Source organism: Dermacentor andersoni, chromosome 6, assembly GCF_023375885.2.
Source record: "Dermacentor andersoni chromosome 6, qqDerAnde1_hic_scaffold, whole genome shotgun sequence".
NCBI classification, from domain to species: domain Eukaryota; kingdom Metazoa; phylum Arthropoda; class Arachnida; order Ixodida; family Ixodidae; genus Dermacentor; species Dermacentor andersoni.
In genome coordinates this window covers 149,981,869-149,996,903 of record NC_092819.1, presented here as the reverse complement: position 1 = coordinate 149,996,903, position 15,035 = coordinate 149,981,869, and the positions used below count along the sequence as shown (strand labels likewise).

Sequence of the window (15,035 nt, the reverse complement as noted above, 5' to 3'; positions counted from 1 at the left end):
CAGCTGACGGCATGTCCTCTGCTCCCCTCTGCCAACATCACATGCTGCAATGAATCACTTTTTCTGTTCCCTGTGTTTATGAGGAAATGATTATAATTTATGTCAACTGAAGAGAACCGTCAACTAAACTTCGTTTCTCTGTGCGTGGTGCTCAGATCACAGGAGTAAGTGTTCCAAAAGAATATGTTGCCTGCCCCACTGGCTGTTCCAAGATGCTGAAAGGCAATCCCACCATTGCACTCTCGCTAAGGACAGAATGGCCCAAATATGAATATATACTTCAACAATTGTGATGTCGCACTAACATAACGGTACTTGAATTTTTTTTCTATTACATTCATAAAATAGAAGTTTGACCTTCAATTTCTTGAAGGGGCAGCGCGAAAAAACGAAGACAGAAGGCAGGAACACACAGGACAGCGCTGGTTTGTACCTGTATGGTGCAAGATGTTCAACCAGTACCAACTCGCCCAAATGTCGATCCTTCAATTTCTGTTCTAGTAGCAAACTTCTTCCAGCACAATTCACTAAAATTAAGTTTCGGGAGAACACTTTACAAGTGTAAATTGATTTAGTGTTTCTCCGTAGTGTCGCCTTAGAGGAGTATATTGGCACATACTTTCGGAGTTCAAACTATTCTGCGCACGTCCTGTACTGGGCAAGTTGGAAATGTATAATATCTTAGTAATTTGATACGAAAGTTGTATACCAATACTAGCTCTCAGTGTCAGTGGCATAATGTCATCATTGTGTATTGTGTCATCATCATAATGTTTTGCGACATCATAAAACAGTGTATAAGGAGTCCATAAAAGAATTAACAGGAGTGCTGTGCACATTTATGCTGGCTGTGCTCGCATGTGAGAGCAACAGGGTGAGATAGTGTATCATGATGCATCCACAGGCCTCCTAGATACTAAAACTGGAACACTGGTTTATAAAAACAAGTATTGGAGTAAGTTACATTGAACGTTTTGACATTTGCCAGTAGTTTAGAGCTTTAACCTTCCTTTATTGCAAAAGAAAAACAAGAGGCAAGTTGGAAGTGTCGTGGCAGTACTTTTTTAATCCAGAGCTATATACTACGGCATCTCAGTATTGGTTCAGGATGCCAAGCCCCACTGGCCGTAGCCCATGTTATTCCATCCCATTGCTTGTTTACAAACACTGAACGACAATGGCTAGGAGTAAAGGGCTCGGATATTGAGGCACAAACAGAAGATGCACGGGATTGGAGACAAGTGTAGAAGGGAGAGCTGGTTGCTCTGAAAAAAAAAATATATATATATATATGCATGCTAACAAGAGGATTGAGATATAACATAGCAAGCAGCAGTACGACATTACGTACGCTGCCAGTGTATTGTGGTACTCACCTGTCTGTTTTCGGCACGCTATCTTGCAGCAGGCTATCCTGCTCACTGACGCGAGACTCGAGGCGTGTCACAGCTGAGTGGGCGCCTTTGTTTGACGAGCCCTTGTCTTGAGAGCCCATTGTTCGAGCTTGCTAGGTCTTGAGCTGTAGTGCCTCCATTGTGCTTGGTTGGCTCGTAGCGAGTATTCCTCGTTCACTTTGCTGTCGTGGACATGCTTTTTACTAGCAATTGTCCCATTTGATGGGTAAATACTTGTTGAGCAATTTGGCCCAGTGTGCATTCTGAAAAAGATAAGCAGAACTGAACTGCGCACACTAACAAATTACTAGAGTGATAAATTTATTCAGTACTCTTTCATTCCGTAAAGAAAAAGAAAAGAAGACCTGAAATGGGACACACTTATGAAGCAGAAAAAAAAGAAAAAGCTCTTGTCCTACTATACGGTAGCAATTATTAGAATTCTGTGGTGTATTTAATGTCACAGTCTGCACACTTTTTTGTCTTAACACAAGAAGAGACCATATTGAATCATTTCTTTCTTTTTCTATTGGAGACTTGCTACATTGAAAGGCTTATAGATTAATCTGTGAAAAGCTTCCATTCCCACAATTTACTAACTGCCAATTTCCTAGTTGCAGTTTCACATGGTTTGCATTGAACTACTCAGTCCAAGAACAAATTATGGCAAACTTATGACCGATTATTTAGCTGCATTATAATATGAACTTTATTAGTAACTTGTCTAAAGAAAATATTGTTTGTCTATTTTCAAATCACATTTTAGTTAAATTTTTCAGTCAGTGCAATCATTCCATTTACTGCCCTTATGGCAATAATTGTTCCTAGCTATGGACACTAGCTTTTCTGGTTCTCTTTATAATTTTAACATTGAGCTCCGAAATGCATTGTTTTAAGGTTTGTTTGTTTGCTTGTTTTTAGTTTTTAAGTTAGGACTACCAGGAGGTTCTCTTTTTAGTCTGTTAGAAACTTCACTGTGGGTGCATACTCAACATGTTGCAATATATTGTGTTATAAAAAATCAGCTGAAACTTTCTACACTCTTAAAATAGTTATGCTTAATTTGTAACTTGCATATTAGCAGCATTTTTCTACCACCAAACTACACATGCTTGATATTGCACATTGTAGTGACGGTGAATAACCAGACACTGCCAAAACTGTCAGTCAAGTATCGAAGTCTGCATTGGACGAACCTGTGCCTCTAAAGACGAGTAACAGTTGAACCACAACAACAGCAGTGACCACAGTCGGTGGACTGCTGTCGGTGTCTGAGCTCATGGGTCAAGTACGACTGCTACATATGTGCGTATCACTGCACATTCCAGTGCAATCGCTATCGCTTGAGCACATTTGGGAATGTGTAACACTAGCCACATGAAGCAGGAATGTGATAAGATAAGTCTTTCCCAATAGAACTGGCGACGGCATACAAGAACGTTTAAACACAGTACGCACGGCTTGTGCTGAGTGATGCCTTGAAAACAGTGATGATCCGGTGAAAAATTGGTCACCAGCAAAATATAAAGCAATGCACACACGACGATGTCCCACTGAGAAAACATCATCCCAATGCTGCAAACAACGCGAAAGGCAAAACAAAAATCAAGTGTGAAAAATAAAAATAAGAAACCGAGCGAGATATCAGAATGAAACTTCCACAGTTTGCTAGCATGCGTAGAACATATTAAGGTGCACTGCATGGATAACTTCAGGTTACACACAGCACTGGTGTGACTGAGCACACGTTAGAATGTTGCATTCAGGCCAGCTGTTTCGATGCATCATAGAAAAGGTCATGAAACTGCAGTAGCATGTTGTATTGGGGTGGTTGGTACACTACTGAACTTCAAGGAAACAGCGAAAGAGCGCTAAAAATGGCCAGGCTTAGCTTGGTTAAGCCAAGAATGCGTTGCATATTGCGCGCGAGTTGGGGCCCAGCTTTTCCTCCGGCTGTCGTGACGTCACGTCACGTGGTTGCGCTAAAGGTCAATGGTGGCTGCCCGGCCGCGCCCAAGGGCTGAACTGAGTGATTGCAATGTGCAACGCATAAAACTCTAGTGTAGGGGTATGAGCCACTATGATGGCTCATACCCCCAATGGTGGCTGCCCAGCCGCGCCCAAGGGCTGAACTGAGTGATTGCAATATGCAACGCATAAAAAAGGATGGTGACAAGAGGAGACCAACGCCCTGCTTGCGTCCTCTCCTCACCGTCCCGTTTTTAGCGCAGTTTCCTTCAAGCTCATAGAACTGTGCGTAGCATGGTCGCGCTACAGCAGTCGCTGTCCAGATGCCACTATCAGCTTCTTGGTTAGAATGACAGCAGTCACGTGACTGAAAAAAAAGTGCCACCATGCACCTGTAAAAAATTATGTGGCTGCAATTTGGATAGTATAATGTTCAGACTTAATCAGAGTAGTGTACCTTGACTGGTGGCTAAAGGGTATTTGATAGCCTCTCTTTTGAACTATCTGCAATGCCTTAGAGTGCCAAATCTGACCTGCCTTCCTGAATAAACTTGAGAAATCAATTACCCGGTGCTTTGGTGAAGGTGCAACAGAAGTATTAAAACTGTGCTTTAGAGATAGCAAAATTTCTGTTTTAAGGTGCATTACTTGCACCACCGCAGACACCAGGAGCTGTGCGATTATCACTTCTTAATTCATTAATTAGTTAAAATCCCGGCCGCAGTGGCCGCATTTTGATGGGGACAAAATGCAAGAAATGCTCGTGCCCCAGGTGGTCAAAACTAATTTAGAGTCCCCCATTATGGCATGCCTCATAATCACATTGTGGTTTTGGCACATAAAGCCCCATAACTTCATTTGAATTAATTAGTTAAAATTATCCAACTGGAATTTTACTAATTACTGTGGGGAACACATTGCAACTGGTGCTTAGAAAACAAGAAGTATTCAAGGCATTTTCACTTTGTAGGTTTTCTGAAAGTAATGCCTGTTCTGAAAACCTGTTTGCAAACATAGTTGAATGCATTGACAATGTTCCAGTGATTATTTTTCCAGAAAGCCTTTTTCTTGCACGTTGTGGAGCAAAACTATGAAAAACATGACAGTATCTTGTGGCACACCTTAAAGATAAGTACCTTGAAAGTGGTGCCAGTCTTTCGGTATGTAAGTGGGCATGCCTTTAGTAGTGGCCGCCTACAATTCTCCAATCGAAAAATTTTAACCTGTTCAACTTTTTAGAGAAAACTCGTTATTTACATAAGCTATAATGTAATGCAGTTTCACCTGCTCTAACGTTGCGGTTCCTTTTGTCTTGTGACTGGCACAGCATGGCCTTACTTGCCTTTGTACTATTGAACCCAAATTAACCAAACAACCAATCGCAATGTGTGTCTTAAAGTAATTAAGTAGAAAAGTAATTAGTAAATCTTACCTATTTGAGTTGGTAATTGGTGATTATCACCCAGCTCGTGATGTCTACTGACACGAATAATGTGCAACCAAACAAATACTAAGCTTTTCATTCCCACTGCTCTGCTTTAATTATGCAGTCTTATTCTGAAGCACTTGGCCTAGAGAGCCGTCGTCTTACGTCTTCTACTGTATCTTAGCTGGTAACCTTTGGCACCACTCATACGTTTGGCACCAGTACATCACTGATTATGCATGCACATATGGTCGCAAGGATCTGCCGTGCTGGGTGGAAATCAGTTGCATTAAGCAGCTAGGCACAAGGTCACATGTTCAGTTGCTGTTTGCATAGTCTCATTTTAATAGAGATGAAATGCAAAGATGTTCATCTTCTTTGATCCAAATGCATGTTAAGAAAACTTCAGCTGGTCAAAGCCCTTATTGCTCGATATGGAGTTTCGGCGTACAAAACCCCTCAAATTAAGATTGCCGTCATTTTCCCAATTTTAAGAAGCGGGTAAGGCCTCTAATTCAGGTGTCTCTGTGCCAAGCACCTGTCAGACCAGACTTGCAAAAACAGGTCTGACGCGCATTTTTGACATGGATTTCTATAGAAACCACCAGACTTATTGAGTGACCGTCTGGTGGTTTCCTTAGAAATTCACATCGAAAATTTTGTTGGACAGCAATGGGTGACTTCATTTCCGCATACAACACCACGCAATGGGCTCTCTCTTGAAGTGTTGTCATTTATGGTATTTATTGAGCACCTGAAACAAAGCAATAGGTTCAAAAAAACTACAAAAAGGTTTTGAATTGTTTTACATGCTGCCACAAACTGCAGGTTTCTATGTATCATAGTCTTTGTTTATTTACTTCATTATAGAATCAAGGAGGTTTCATGTGTATGTTGGGAGCCAGAATTTTGGTCGCCATCACATGAATATTTCATGAATAAGCTTTGCTAATATTTTTTATGTCCATGGTGCAGATCATATGCTAGATGCAACTATATGAAGCACAGTGCCTGTTCACACCATCCTTATCCAAACATCTTTAACAGTCAGCATATTGAGTAATGACCCGCCACGGTGGCTTAGCGGCGATGGTGTTGCGCTGTTAAGCATGAGCTCGTGGTTGCAAATCTCGGCCGCATTTTGACGGGGGTGAAATGCAAAAGTGCCGGTGTTCCGTGCATTAGGGGCACATTAAAGATCCCCTTGTGGTCAAAATTAATCTGGAGTCCCCCACTATGGCGTGCCTCATAATCAAGTCATGGTTTTGGTGCGTGATACCCCAGAATTCAATTCAATTATTGAGTAATGGTGCACTTCATAGCATTCTTCAAAAAATGTTAGCTGTTGATTGTAATATTTTTTCGAGGTTGGCAGATCTGAATGTGTATGAATATATAGTTTACATACTGGCTGAACACAGAGGGAACACTGAATTAGTATTCAAGTTACATTTATTTGCACAGTTCGCCTGTTTTATTGAGCAAAATATATGGCGAGTGTACTATTTATTGCCCATTAGATAACCAGCTGCCACGAAAAAAAGAAAAAAAATTACAGGCTTTCATATCCCTTCTGAAGTGTAGTCAGCTCAGAACATCACTTGTATCTTCTAAATGTGGCTCATACTGTGTGATGTGTATTTCTGATTTTAATTAGCTTGATATTTAAATGTTTATGTAATATATTGCATTTGCATGAGGTCATTTTTAGGCTAATGACAGCACCTAATTGGGCTTGTTATTAAGAGCAAGCTTTAATTCAGCTGCTCTGATCTAGTTACATGGGTACGGAGAAATCGTTTTTCTCAGTAACCACTGCACCAAATTTGATTATGTTTGTTGCATTTAAAAGGAAGCTTAAAAACTGTAGCGAATACAAGAACCAAATTTTTTATTTATGTCATCAATTTTTAATAAGCAATGTTGAAAATTGTGAATCGTAACTCAGCTATAACTAATGATAACTAATTACTAATAATGACTAATAACTAAGTAAAATAGCAGCATAACTGAGCCCTGAGCTAAAGCTTCCTCTTAAGGTAAAGAGGAGGTCAATGTATTGTGTGCATGTGGCAATGAATTTCGCTGGAGGTCCCAAGGAGGTGGTGGGAGTGCTGCTTAACAGCTTATGCTGCCTTTAGTACGTGCTTGTTAAAGGCTACCTGAACATAGTAGGAATCTAGTGAAAGAAAATGTAGCATACCAGTTAAGGACCATAGAAGCAAGAACCCCTGCATTCTGCATGTCATTTTATTTCATTTATCCTCCATCACGCTACCATTATTAAGGGGAGTGGGTGGCATGTGAATGTAGTAAGACAGAAACCACAAACCAGCCAAGCTAAAAAGTTCAGCTTCCTCCCTACCCAGGGTCGGTAAATTCATTCAGTCATCTAAAAAATAACTTGCTGACCAGTAAAGAATAGTCGCTTGTTTTGGAGTAACTGCTACTACACAATATCCTCTCTTTACGCAGGGTGTCTTTGGCACCCCGAACGAGATGTCTTCTGCTTGGTGTTCAAAGACTCGGCACGCATCTACGTGGTCAACGAGGACAGCTCAGAGCTTCAGGAGGTCAAGACCATCACTCCATTTGCTGGGTCAGTGTCACAGCTGTTGGGCACGGTACTACGCTTGTAACTGTCGGGAGGCGTTGTAACAGCACTGACCACGTGCATGTAAAGAAGCCACTGACAGAACAGCAGCTCTCCTGTCTTCTTCTTGTCAGTCTTTTCCTTTCTGTTATTCTTTTTCTCTCAGTGCCTCCCCATTTTTATTCTTTTTCTTAATTTTGCTTCACACTTTTTTTTTTATTTATTATCTTTCTGCAAACTCTTATTTTCTACTCTTACATATTAAACATCTCTTTTATTTGGTGGCACATTTTTAAACAATTTAATTTGCTTTTCTAACTTAGCCTTTTTTCTCAGACACCACTATTTTTTTTTTTTCATTCTCTAATCCCTTTCGCAAGATTCCAGGTGTAAAAATGCTTGCATAATTGGCTTTAACTCCATGGTAAAGAACCTCAGATGTTCGAAACAAATCTACAGCCTTTTACTACAGTGCTGCATCAGGGCATTAAACTGGATCAATCATTTGCTCTTGCAGCAGAAGTTCGCTTGTGTCGACTGCTTATTCTGTATCCTCTTAGTTGCACTAGACCCTGTAAAATGTGCAGTACTAATCTGTTTACAGTATCAATGTAAAAGTATAGGCAAATTAACTACCGGTGGTGTCAATACTTTTTTGAAATTACTAATAGGGTAAAAAAGGATATCGATAGCACTTTTAATGGTATTACAATATTTTGCCACGAAACTATCTATAGTGTAACAAAATTTATCGATAGTGGCATGATCGATAGCACTTTTGATAGTGTAGGAACAGACGGCCCACAAAGGATTGCCATTTATTAAACAGATGACTGTGTTGATGTCGTGGCTACCATCGTCAAGCCTATATGCCTGATGGCGCTAGTCCAGTCTCTTCGTCTACCATGGGGCTCTATGAGTACTGTCCACTAGTTGCGGGTGTGCCAGTAGAGTACGGCATTCTTGGCAGAGATAAAAGCAGATTCAGCACCATTAGTCCACGATATTGTAACCAACAGTTACAACAGCCGTTTCTACGAAAACTAATTTATGCTGGGCGAACCTGTGCCCGTCAACAAAAATCAACTGAACACTCAACAACAAAAAACGTTGCTCGAGCTTCGCCCTTTGAACGTCGTTTTCCTCTTTGTCGCCTCCTGTTGTGTGCCAATTGTCCGATTCTCGCGCACGAGCCGCCGGCCTGTCAGCACCGGCCGAGCGTTGCCTTGCGGTGCTTTGCTTGACGCTCGCGGTGTGGTGGCTACGCAGTTGGGATATGTCGGTCGTCTTTTTCTTCTCGCAATGCTGGCGGCATTAGCCCCCTCCGAAAAAGCATCGTCCCGATGCTTAGGAAAGGCCTAGAGAGGCGAACTGCTTTAAAAGGACAGTGGTCAGAGGATGGCCGGTGCTAGGCTTGATCGTATGTGCAACATCTGATAATCAATGCCTTTCATAGTATGGCTTCATTCATACTACGTGTACGACCTCTGGGCGAGTCCTGCATCGTGTGGAGCAGACTTGGCCTTCAGGAGTTACCACGTAATTTAAGGGACTTAACCGGCGAAGTACTGTGTAGGGGCCAAAGTAACGGCGCAGTAACTTCTCCCAAAGACTGGGCATACGTATAGGCGTCCATACCCACACTTTGTCTCCGGGATTGTACTGTACCTCTCTTCGCCCTAGGTTGTACCGGTTTGCGTCGACGTATTGCTGTTGTATGATACGGTGCCTTGCCAACTGCCGTGCTTCTGCCCTTTCTATGTACTCACTAACGTCAGGGTCGTCTTCAGTGCTGTTGTCTACAGGTAACATCGCGTCTAGTGTCGTTGTTACTGTCCGACCGTAAACAAGTTCAAATGGCGTGAAATGTGCCGTTTCTTGTACTGCGGTATTATACACAAAGGTGGCATATGGTAGAATACTGTCCCATGTGCGATGGTCGACGTACACGTACATTGAAACCATGTCAGCGAGTGTTCTATTGAGCCGTTCAGTCAGGCCATTTGTTTGTGAATGGTACGCTGTGGTTTTTCTATGAGCAGTATGTGTTAGTTTCATAGCAGACTGCATCAAACGGGCCATAAAAGCTGTTCCTTTGTCTGTTATGAGTACCTTAGGTGCGCCATATCGCAATACTATGTGTGTGACAAAAAACTGAGCCACTTCAATGGCGGTTCCTTTTGTAAGAGAAGAGGTCTCGGCATACCGGGTCATATAATCGGTTGCTACCACAATCCACTGCTTTCCTGAGGTTGAAACGGGAAATGATCCAAGTAAATCCACTCCTATTTGTTCAAATGGCGCTGTTGGTGGCTGTATCGGTTGCAGAAAACCTGCTGGTTTGAGTGGCGGTGTTTTGCGTCTTTGACAATCTTGGCATGATTTGACATAGTGCTGCACTGAATCCATCAACTTCGGCCAGTAATATTTCTGACGGATTCTCGCCAGAGTCCTACTAACGCCTAAGTGGCCAGCTGCAGGGTCATCATGGCAAGCTTCTAAGATCTCAGCTCGCAGCGATGATGGTACGAGAAGTAGAAACGTCTCACCACTGTGCTCGAAGTTTCGTTTGTAGAGGACATTGTTCCGGAGGACATACGAACACAATCCGCGAACGAAAACTCGAGGCACGTTCACTTGTCGACCCTCCAGGTACTCGATGAGCAGGAGTAATTCCGGATCACTATGCTGATGATGAGCCATTTCCGTCGTATTCACAGCCCCAAGAAATGGGAAATCTTGCTCGTATTCAGGTGACATAGCCTCGATTGGTGCGCGTGATAAGCAATCAGCATCATTGTGCTTGATACCGTACTTGTAAACGACCGTGATGTCATACTCCTGTAGACGCAAACTCCATCTAGCGAGCCTTCCAGAAGGGTCCTTGAGGTTCGCCAGCCAGCACAATGAGTGATGATCGCTGATGGCTCGAAAAGGTCTGCCATATAAATATGGCCGGAACTTACTGATGGCCCATATAACCGCCAGGCATTCCTTTTCTGTAGCTGAGTAATTTGTCTCGGCTTTCGATAAGGTACGGCTTGCGTATGCAATGACTTTTTCTTCTCCATTCTGCCACTGAATAAGTATGGCACCGAGACCAACGTTACTCGCGTTGGTGGGGATGTCCGTTTCGGCGTTTTCATCAAAATGGGCAAGTATAGGAGGACTCTGCAAACGCCGTCGTAGCTCAGAGAAGGCGTCTTGTTCTTTCTCCCACACAAAAGGGACATCTTCTTTTGTCAGTCGCGTGAGTGGTTCGGCAATTTTAGAAAAATTTGCTACAAAACGCCTGTAGTAGGCACACAGTCCCAGGAAACGTCTAATAGCTTTTTTGTCTCTTGGCTTCGGAAACATTTCTACTGCAGTGATCTTCTCAGGATCGGGGCGGACGCCTTCAGCACTGACAATGTGTCCGAGAAAGCGGAGCTCGCGAAAGCCGAGGTGGCATTTTTCGGGTTTTATGGTCAATCCCGCCGTGCAAATAGCATCCAGAACTGCTCTCAGTCGCTGCACATGCTGCTTGAATGTAGTGGAGAAGACCACCACATCATCAAGGTAGACGAGGCACGACTGCCATTTCAGTCCGGAGAGAACAGTGTCCATCATCCGCTGGAATGTGGCTGGCGCAGAACACAGACCAAATGGAAGCACCTTAAACTCGTATAAACCGTCCGGTGTCACAAATGCCGTTTTTTCGCGATCTCGCTCATCCACTTCTATCTGCCAGTATTCGCTTTTGAGATCCAGAGAAGAGAAGAAGTAAGCATTGCATAGTTTGTCCAAGGTGTAGTCGATGTGGGGGAGTGGATGAACATCCCGCTTCGTGACGAGGTTGAGTTTCCTGTAGTCAACACAAAATCGTAGGGTGTTATCCTTCTTTTTGACCAGGACTACCAGAGATGCCCATGGACTATTGGATGGCTGTATTACATCGTCCTTGAGCATTTCCTGTACTTGACTTCTTAGCGCTTCTCTTTTCCTTGGAGCTACTCGGTACGGGTGTTGGCGAACTGGTCTTACAGGTTCTTCGACCACAATGCGGTGTTTTGCGACGGGAGTACGACGGACTTTCGATGAAGTCGAAAAGCATTCTGCAAACTCTGTGACCAAGTTCACAATCTCATCTCTTTGTAGTGATGACAGCTCTCGGTCAATGTCGGTAGAGGTAAGGACACTGTCTAAGGTGGCAGAAGCTGGTGATGCTGCATCGAGGGCTGACACATCTGCAAATTGTGCATAGTCATGAAGAGACGCTATGGTTGTTCCCTTCACCACTTGTTCTGCCTCATGGCCAAAGTTAGTCAAAAAGACGTCCGCATATCCGTTACGCAAGTGAACTAGGCCTCTTACCACGCATATTTGCTTTTCTAGTAGCAGCCCAATATTTCCGTCTGCAAGTCCCTCATAGTCACGAAATACGTCGCTCCTTACAACGACAGTCATACTGCACCGTGCCGGCACCGTCACGTCTTCATCCACAATACGGAGAGAGGAAATATGTAGCTGTTCTGTATCAGAAATGGTAACAGCATTTTCTGTGGAAAACAACACGCATGATTCTTGCAAGTCGATAATTGCGCCATTCATTTGCAAAAAGTCCATGCCCAGTATCAGATCACGGGAACACTCAGGGAGAACAATAAAGCTGCTGACGTATGTAAAGCCTCTAATTCCGATTCTTGCTGTGCACATTCCTACGAGCTCGACTAAGTGTCCCCCCGCTGTACGTATTGGAGATCCGGTCCAATGGGTCAATACCTTTTTCAATTTTCTGGCAAGTACGCTGCTAATAACTGAATAGTCCGCACCAGTGTCTATCAACGCAGTCACTTCGAAGTCGTCGATGATGACGCGCAACTCGGAAGTAACGGCGTCATCACTGCACTTGTCCGTCGTTTCGTCACTGCCGTCGGATTGGCGATGGAGGGCCTTCGGTGTTCCGGGCGTCAGCGGCCTTGCCTCCACTGGTCGCTGGCTCTAGTTTTCCTGTCGCGGACTTTGGGAGCGACACCTCGGTGAAATGGAAGAGGGACGCGGACTGGGCGACCTATAACGCATAGGTGCTGCTGATCGAGGTTCATGTTGCTGGGGGTTCTGAACAGTTTGGCGCGTAGATAAAAATGCCTCAATCTCATAAGGGCGCTCACCGTTTCGAGGGCAAGGCGCATTCACTACTCCGGCGATACTACTCGGCGATACTGGCATTCCCGGTATAGCTGACCAGCCTCTCCACAGTGGTAGTAGAGGGGACGTCGGTCTGCAGTGCGCCATACATCGCTTTTACGTGGGCTTCCTTCTGGCATGGGCTGCACATTGCGAGGAAGTACCTGGGGTATTGTGGCCGTTCGTCCAAAGTCGGCGCGTCCTAGGTCCTGACGTAAAGCTTGGGCGTACGATATCCGCGGCTGACGCTCTGGCTGTGCGTGGGGCCGTACCTGAGGCTCTGGCTCACAAATTACTTGCCGGACTTCTTCGTGTATGACATCAGCAAGTGAGGACACCGTAGGAGGGCTTTGGGGCATCTGCAGTTTCTGCAGCTCTTCCCTTACGACGGACCTCACCATTTCCCGTAGGATGTCCATGTTGTTGGGGAGGGCTCCTGACCCAACGTCAAATGATGCGACGCATACATCTCTGTTGTACTGCCTCGCACGCTGCTGCAGCATCTTCTCCATCGTCGTCGCCTCTGATCGAAATTCGGCTACAGTGCGGGGCAGATTACGAACCAGGCCAGCAAAGAGTTCCTGTTTCACACTGCGCATTAGGTGCCACAATTTCTTGTCCTCAGCCATGTTTGGGTCCTCAGCCCAGAGGTGGGTCATGTCTTCAATGTACATGGTCACACTTTCGTTGTTCCGCTGGTTCCTCGCCTGGAGAGCGGCTTCTGCCCTCTCTCTGCGGTCCGTGCTCGGGTACGTAGCTAGCAGCTCCCCTCGGAAGTCGTTCCACGACGATCGTGGTTTTGAAACCACGTGCGTGCAGATTCCGCCAGCGCGAAGTACACATGCCGGAGTTTCTTTGTCTCATCCCAACCGTTGCACCTGGCGACACGCTCGAAGTTTTCGAGCCAGTCCTCGGTGTGTGTCTCCGTGAAAGGATTCTGGCATCCGGGGTGAGTCAACGACGATGTGAGAAGGGGTTACTTGAGTAGCCATCGCACTGGTACCTCGGCTGGCTGCCGCCGCTGCCCTTGGTGAATCGGCAAGAGGACCAAACTCGGGGGCCTCACCTCGTATGCAGCGACTCGTGCGTTGGTCGACAGGCATTAATTCCGTTGGCTCGAAATTTCAGGGATCCGGGCTACCTTTCCTGGCATGTGTGGGGCTTGGAATCATACCCCGCACCTCCACCAGATATGTAACCAACAGTTACAACAGCCGTTTCTACGAAAACTAATTTATGCTGGGCGAACCTGTGCCCGTCAACAAAAATCGACTGAACACTCAACAACAACAAAAAACGTCCCTCGAGCTTCGCCCTTCAAGCGTCGTTCTCCTCTTTGTCGCCTCCTGTCACGTGCCAATCGTCTGATTCTCGTGCACGAGCCCCCGGCCTGTCAGCACCGGCCGAGCGTTGCCATGCGGTGCTTTGCTTGATGCTCGCGATGTGGCAGCTACGCAGTTGGGATATGTTGGTCGTCTTTTTCTTCTCGCAATGCTGGCGGCAATATTGGCATGCTAGCTCATAGTGTTCCAGAGAATAGAATGTGCAGAGGCTGCGAAATTGAAGCACAACGAAGAATGAAATGGCGATAGTAATTGATGAGGCCCAGAAACGCCCGTAATTGCTTTGTGGAAGACGGACATGGGAAATCTTTAGTGGCTTGGACCCGGGATGTGATTGGTTGGATGCCATGCTCGTCTACTCTATGGCCCAGGAAATCGAGAGAAGCAACGCTAAACTCACTTTTCAAAATCTTAACAACCAGGCCATATTGACGGAGGTGTTCAAACACCTTACGTAGGTCATATTCATGTTCCACAGCAGAGCGACTGAATACAAAAATGTCATCTAAATAGATGAAGCAACAAGTCTGGCCACGAAGTACTTGATCGATGAACTGCTGAAATGTTTGAGCATCATTTCGGAAGCCAAATGGCATGCGCACGTATTCAAACATGCCAAGAGGGGTAATGATTGTGGTTTTAGGAATGTCGGAAGGCTCGACAGGAATCTGATGGTCGACTTCTACTAGATTCACCATGCTAAATATGCAGAACCCATGAATCAATGCGGTGAAATCGTGGATGTGAGGTATAGGGTACCTATCGGGAATCGTCACTTTGTTTAAGGCGCAGTAATCGCCACACGGTCACCAATCACCCGTCTTCTTGGCCACCATATGTAAAGCAGATGACCAAGGGTTAGTGGAAGGACGAACGAAGCCCAACTCGAGCATGTGTTCGAATTCTTGCTTTGCAATTTTCAGACGGTATGGTGCTAAGTGGCAAGGTCGGGTGTATACTGGTGGTCCTTTAGTCACAATGTGGTGCGTGACATTGTGCACAGTGGCGTAGACAGAAATATCGTCCGGGGGGGGGGCCTCACATTGCAGCACCAGGGGCGTCTGCGTCAACAGGCGTTTGATGTGTTGCGACACCACATACCCGAGCACATGAGGTTTGGACCCTCCCGCGTGTAGCCACGCACG

General features: G+C 45.0%; 1 protein-coding gene across 5 annotated transcripts in view; it reads left to right on the top strand.

The window, feature by feature from the left end:
• LOC126523500 (WD repeat and coiled-coil-containing protein-like) overlaps positions 1–15,035 on the top strand; it is a 78,483-nt gene that overhangs the window by 13,382 nt on the left and 50,066 nt on the right. For all 5 annotated transcript variants that reach the window (XM_050172110.3, XM_050172107.3, XM_050172109.3 and 2 more), the window contains exon 4: positions 7,264–7,387. In XM_050172110.3, coding sequence (XP_050028067.2) covers positions 7,264–7,387 — 124 coding nt within the window. The remainder of the gene's footprint in view (positions 1–7,263; positions 7,388–15,035) is intronic.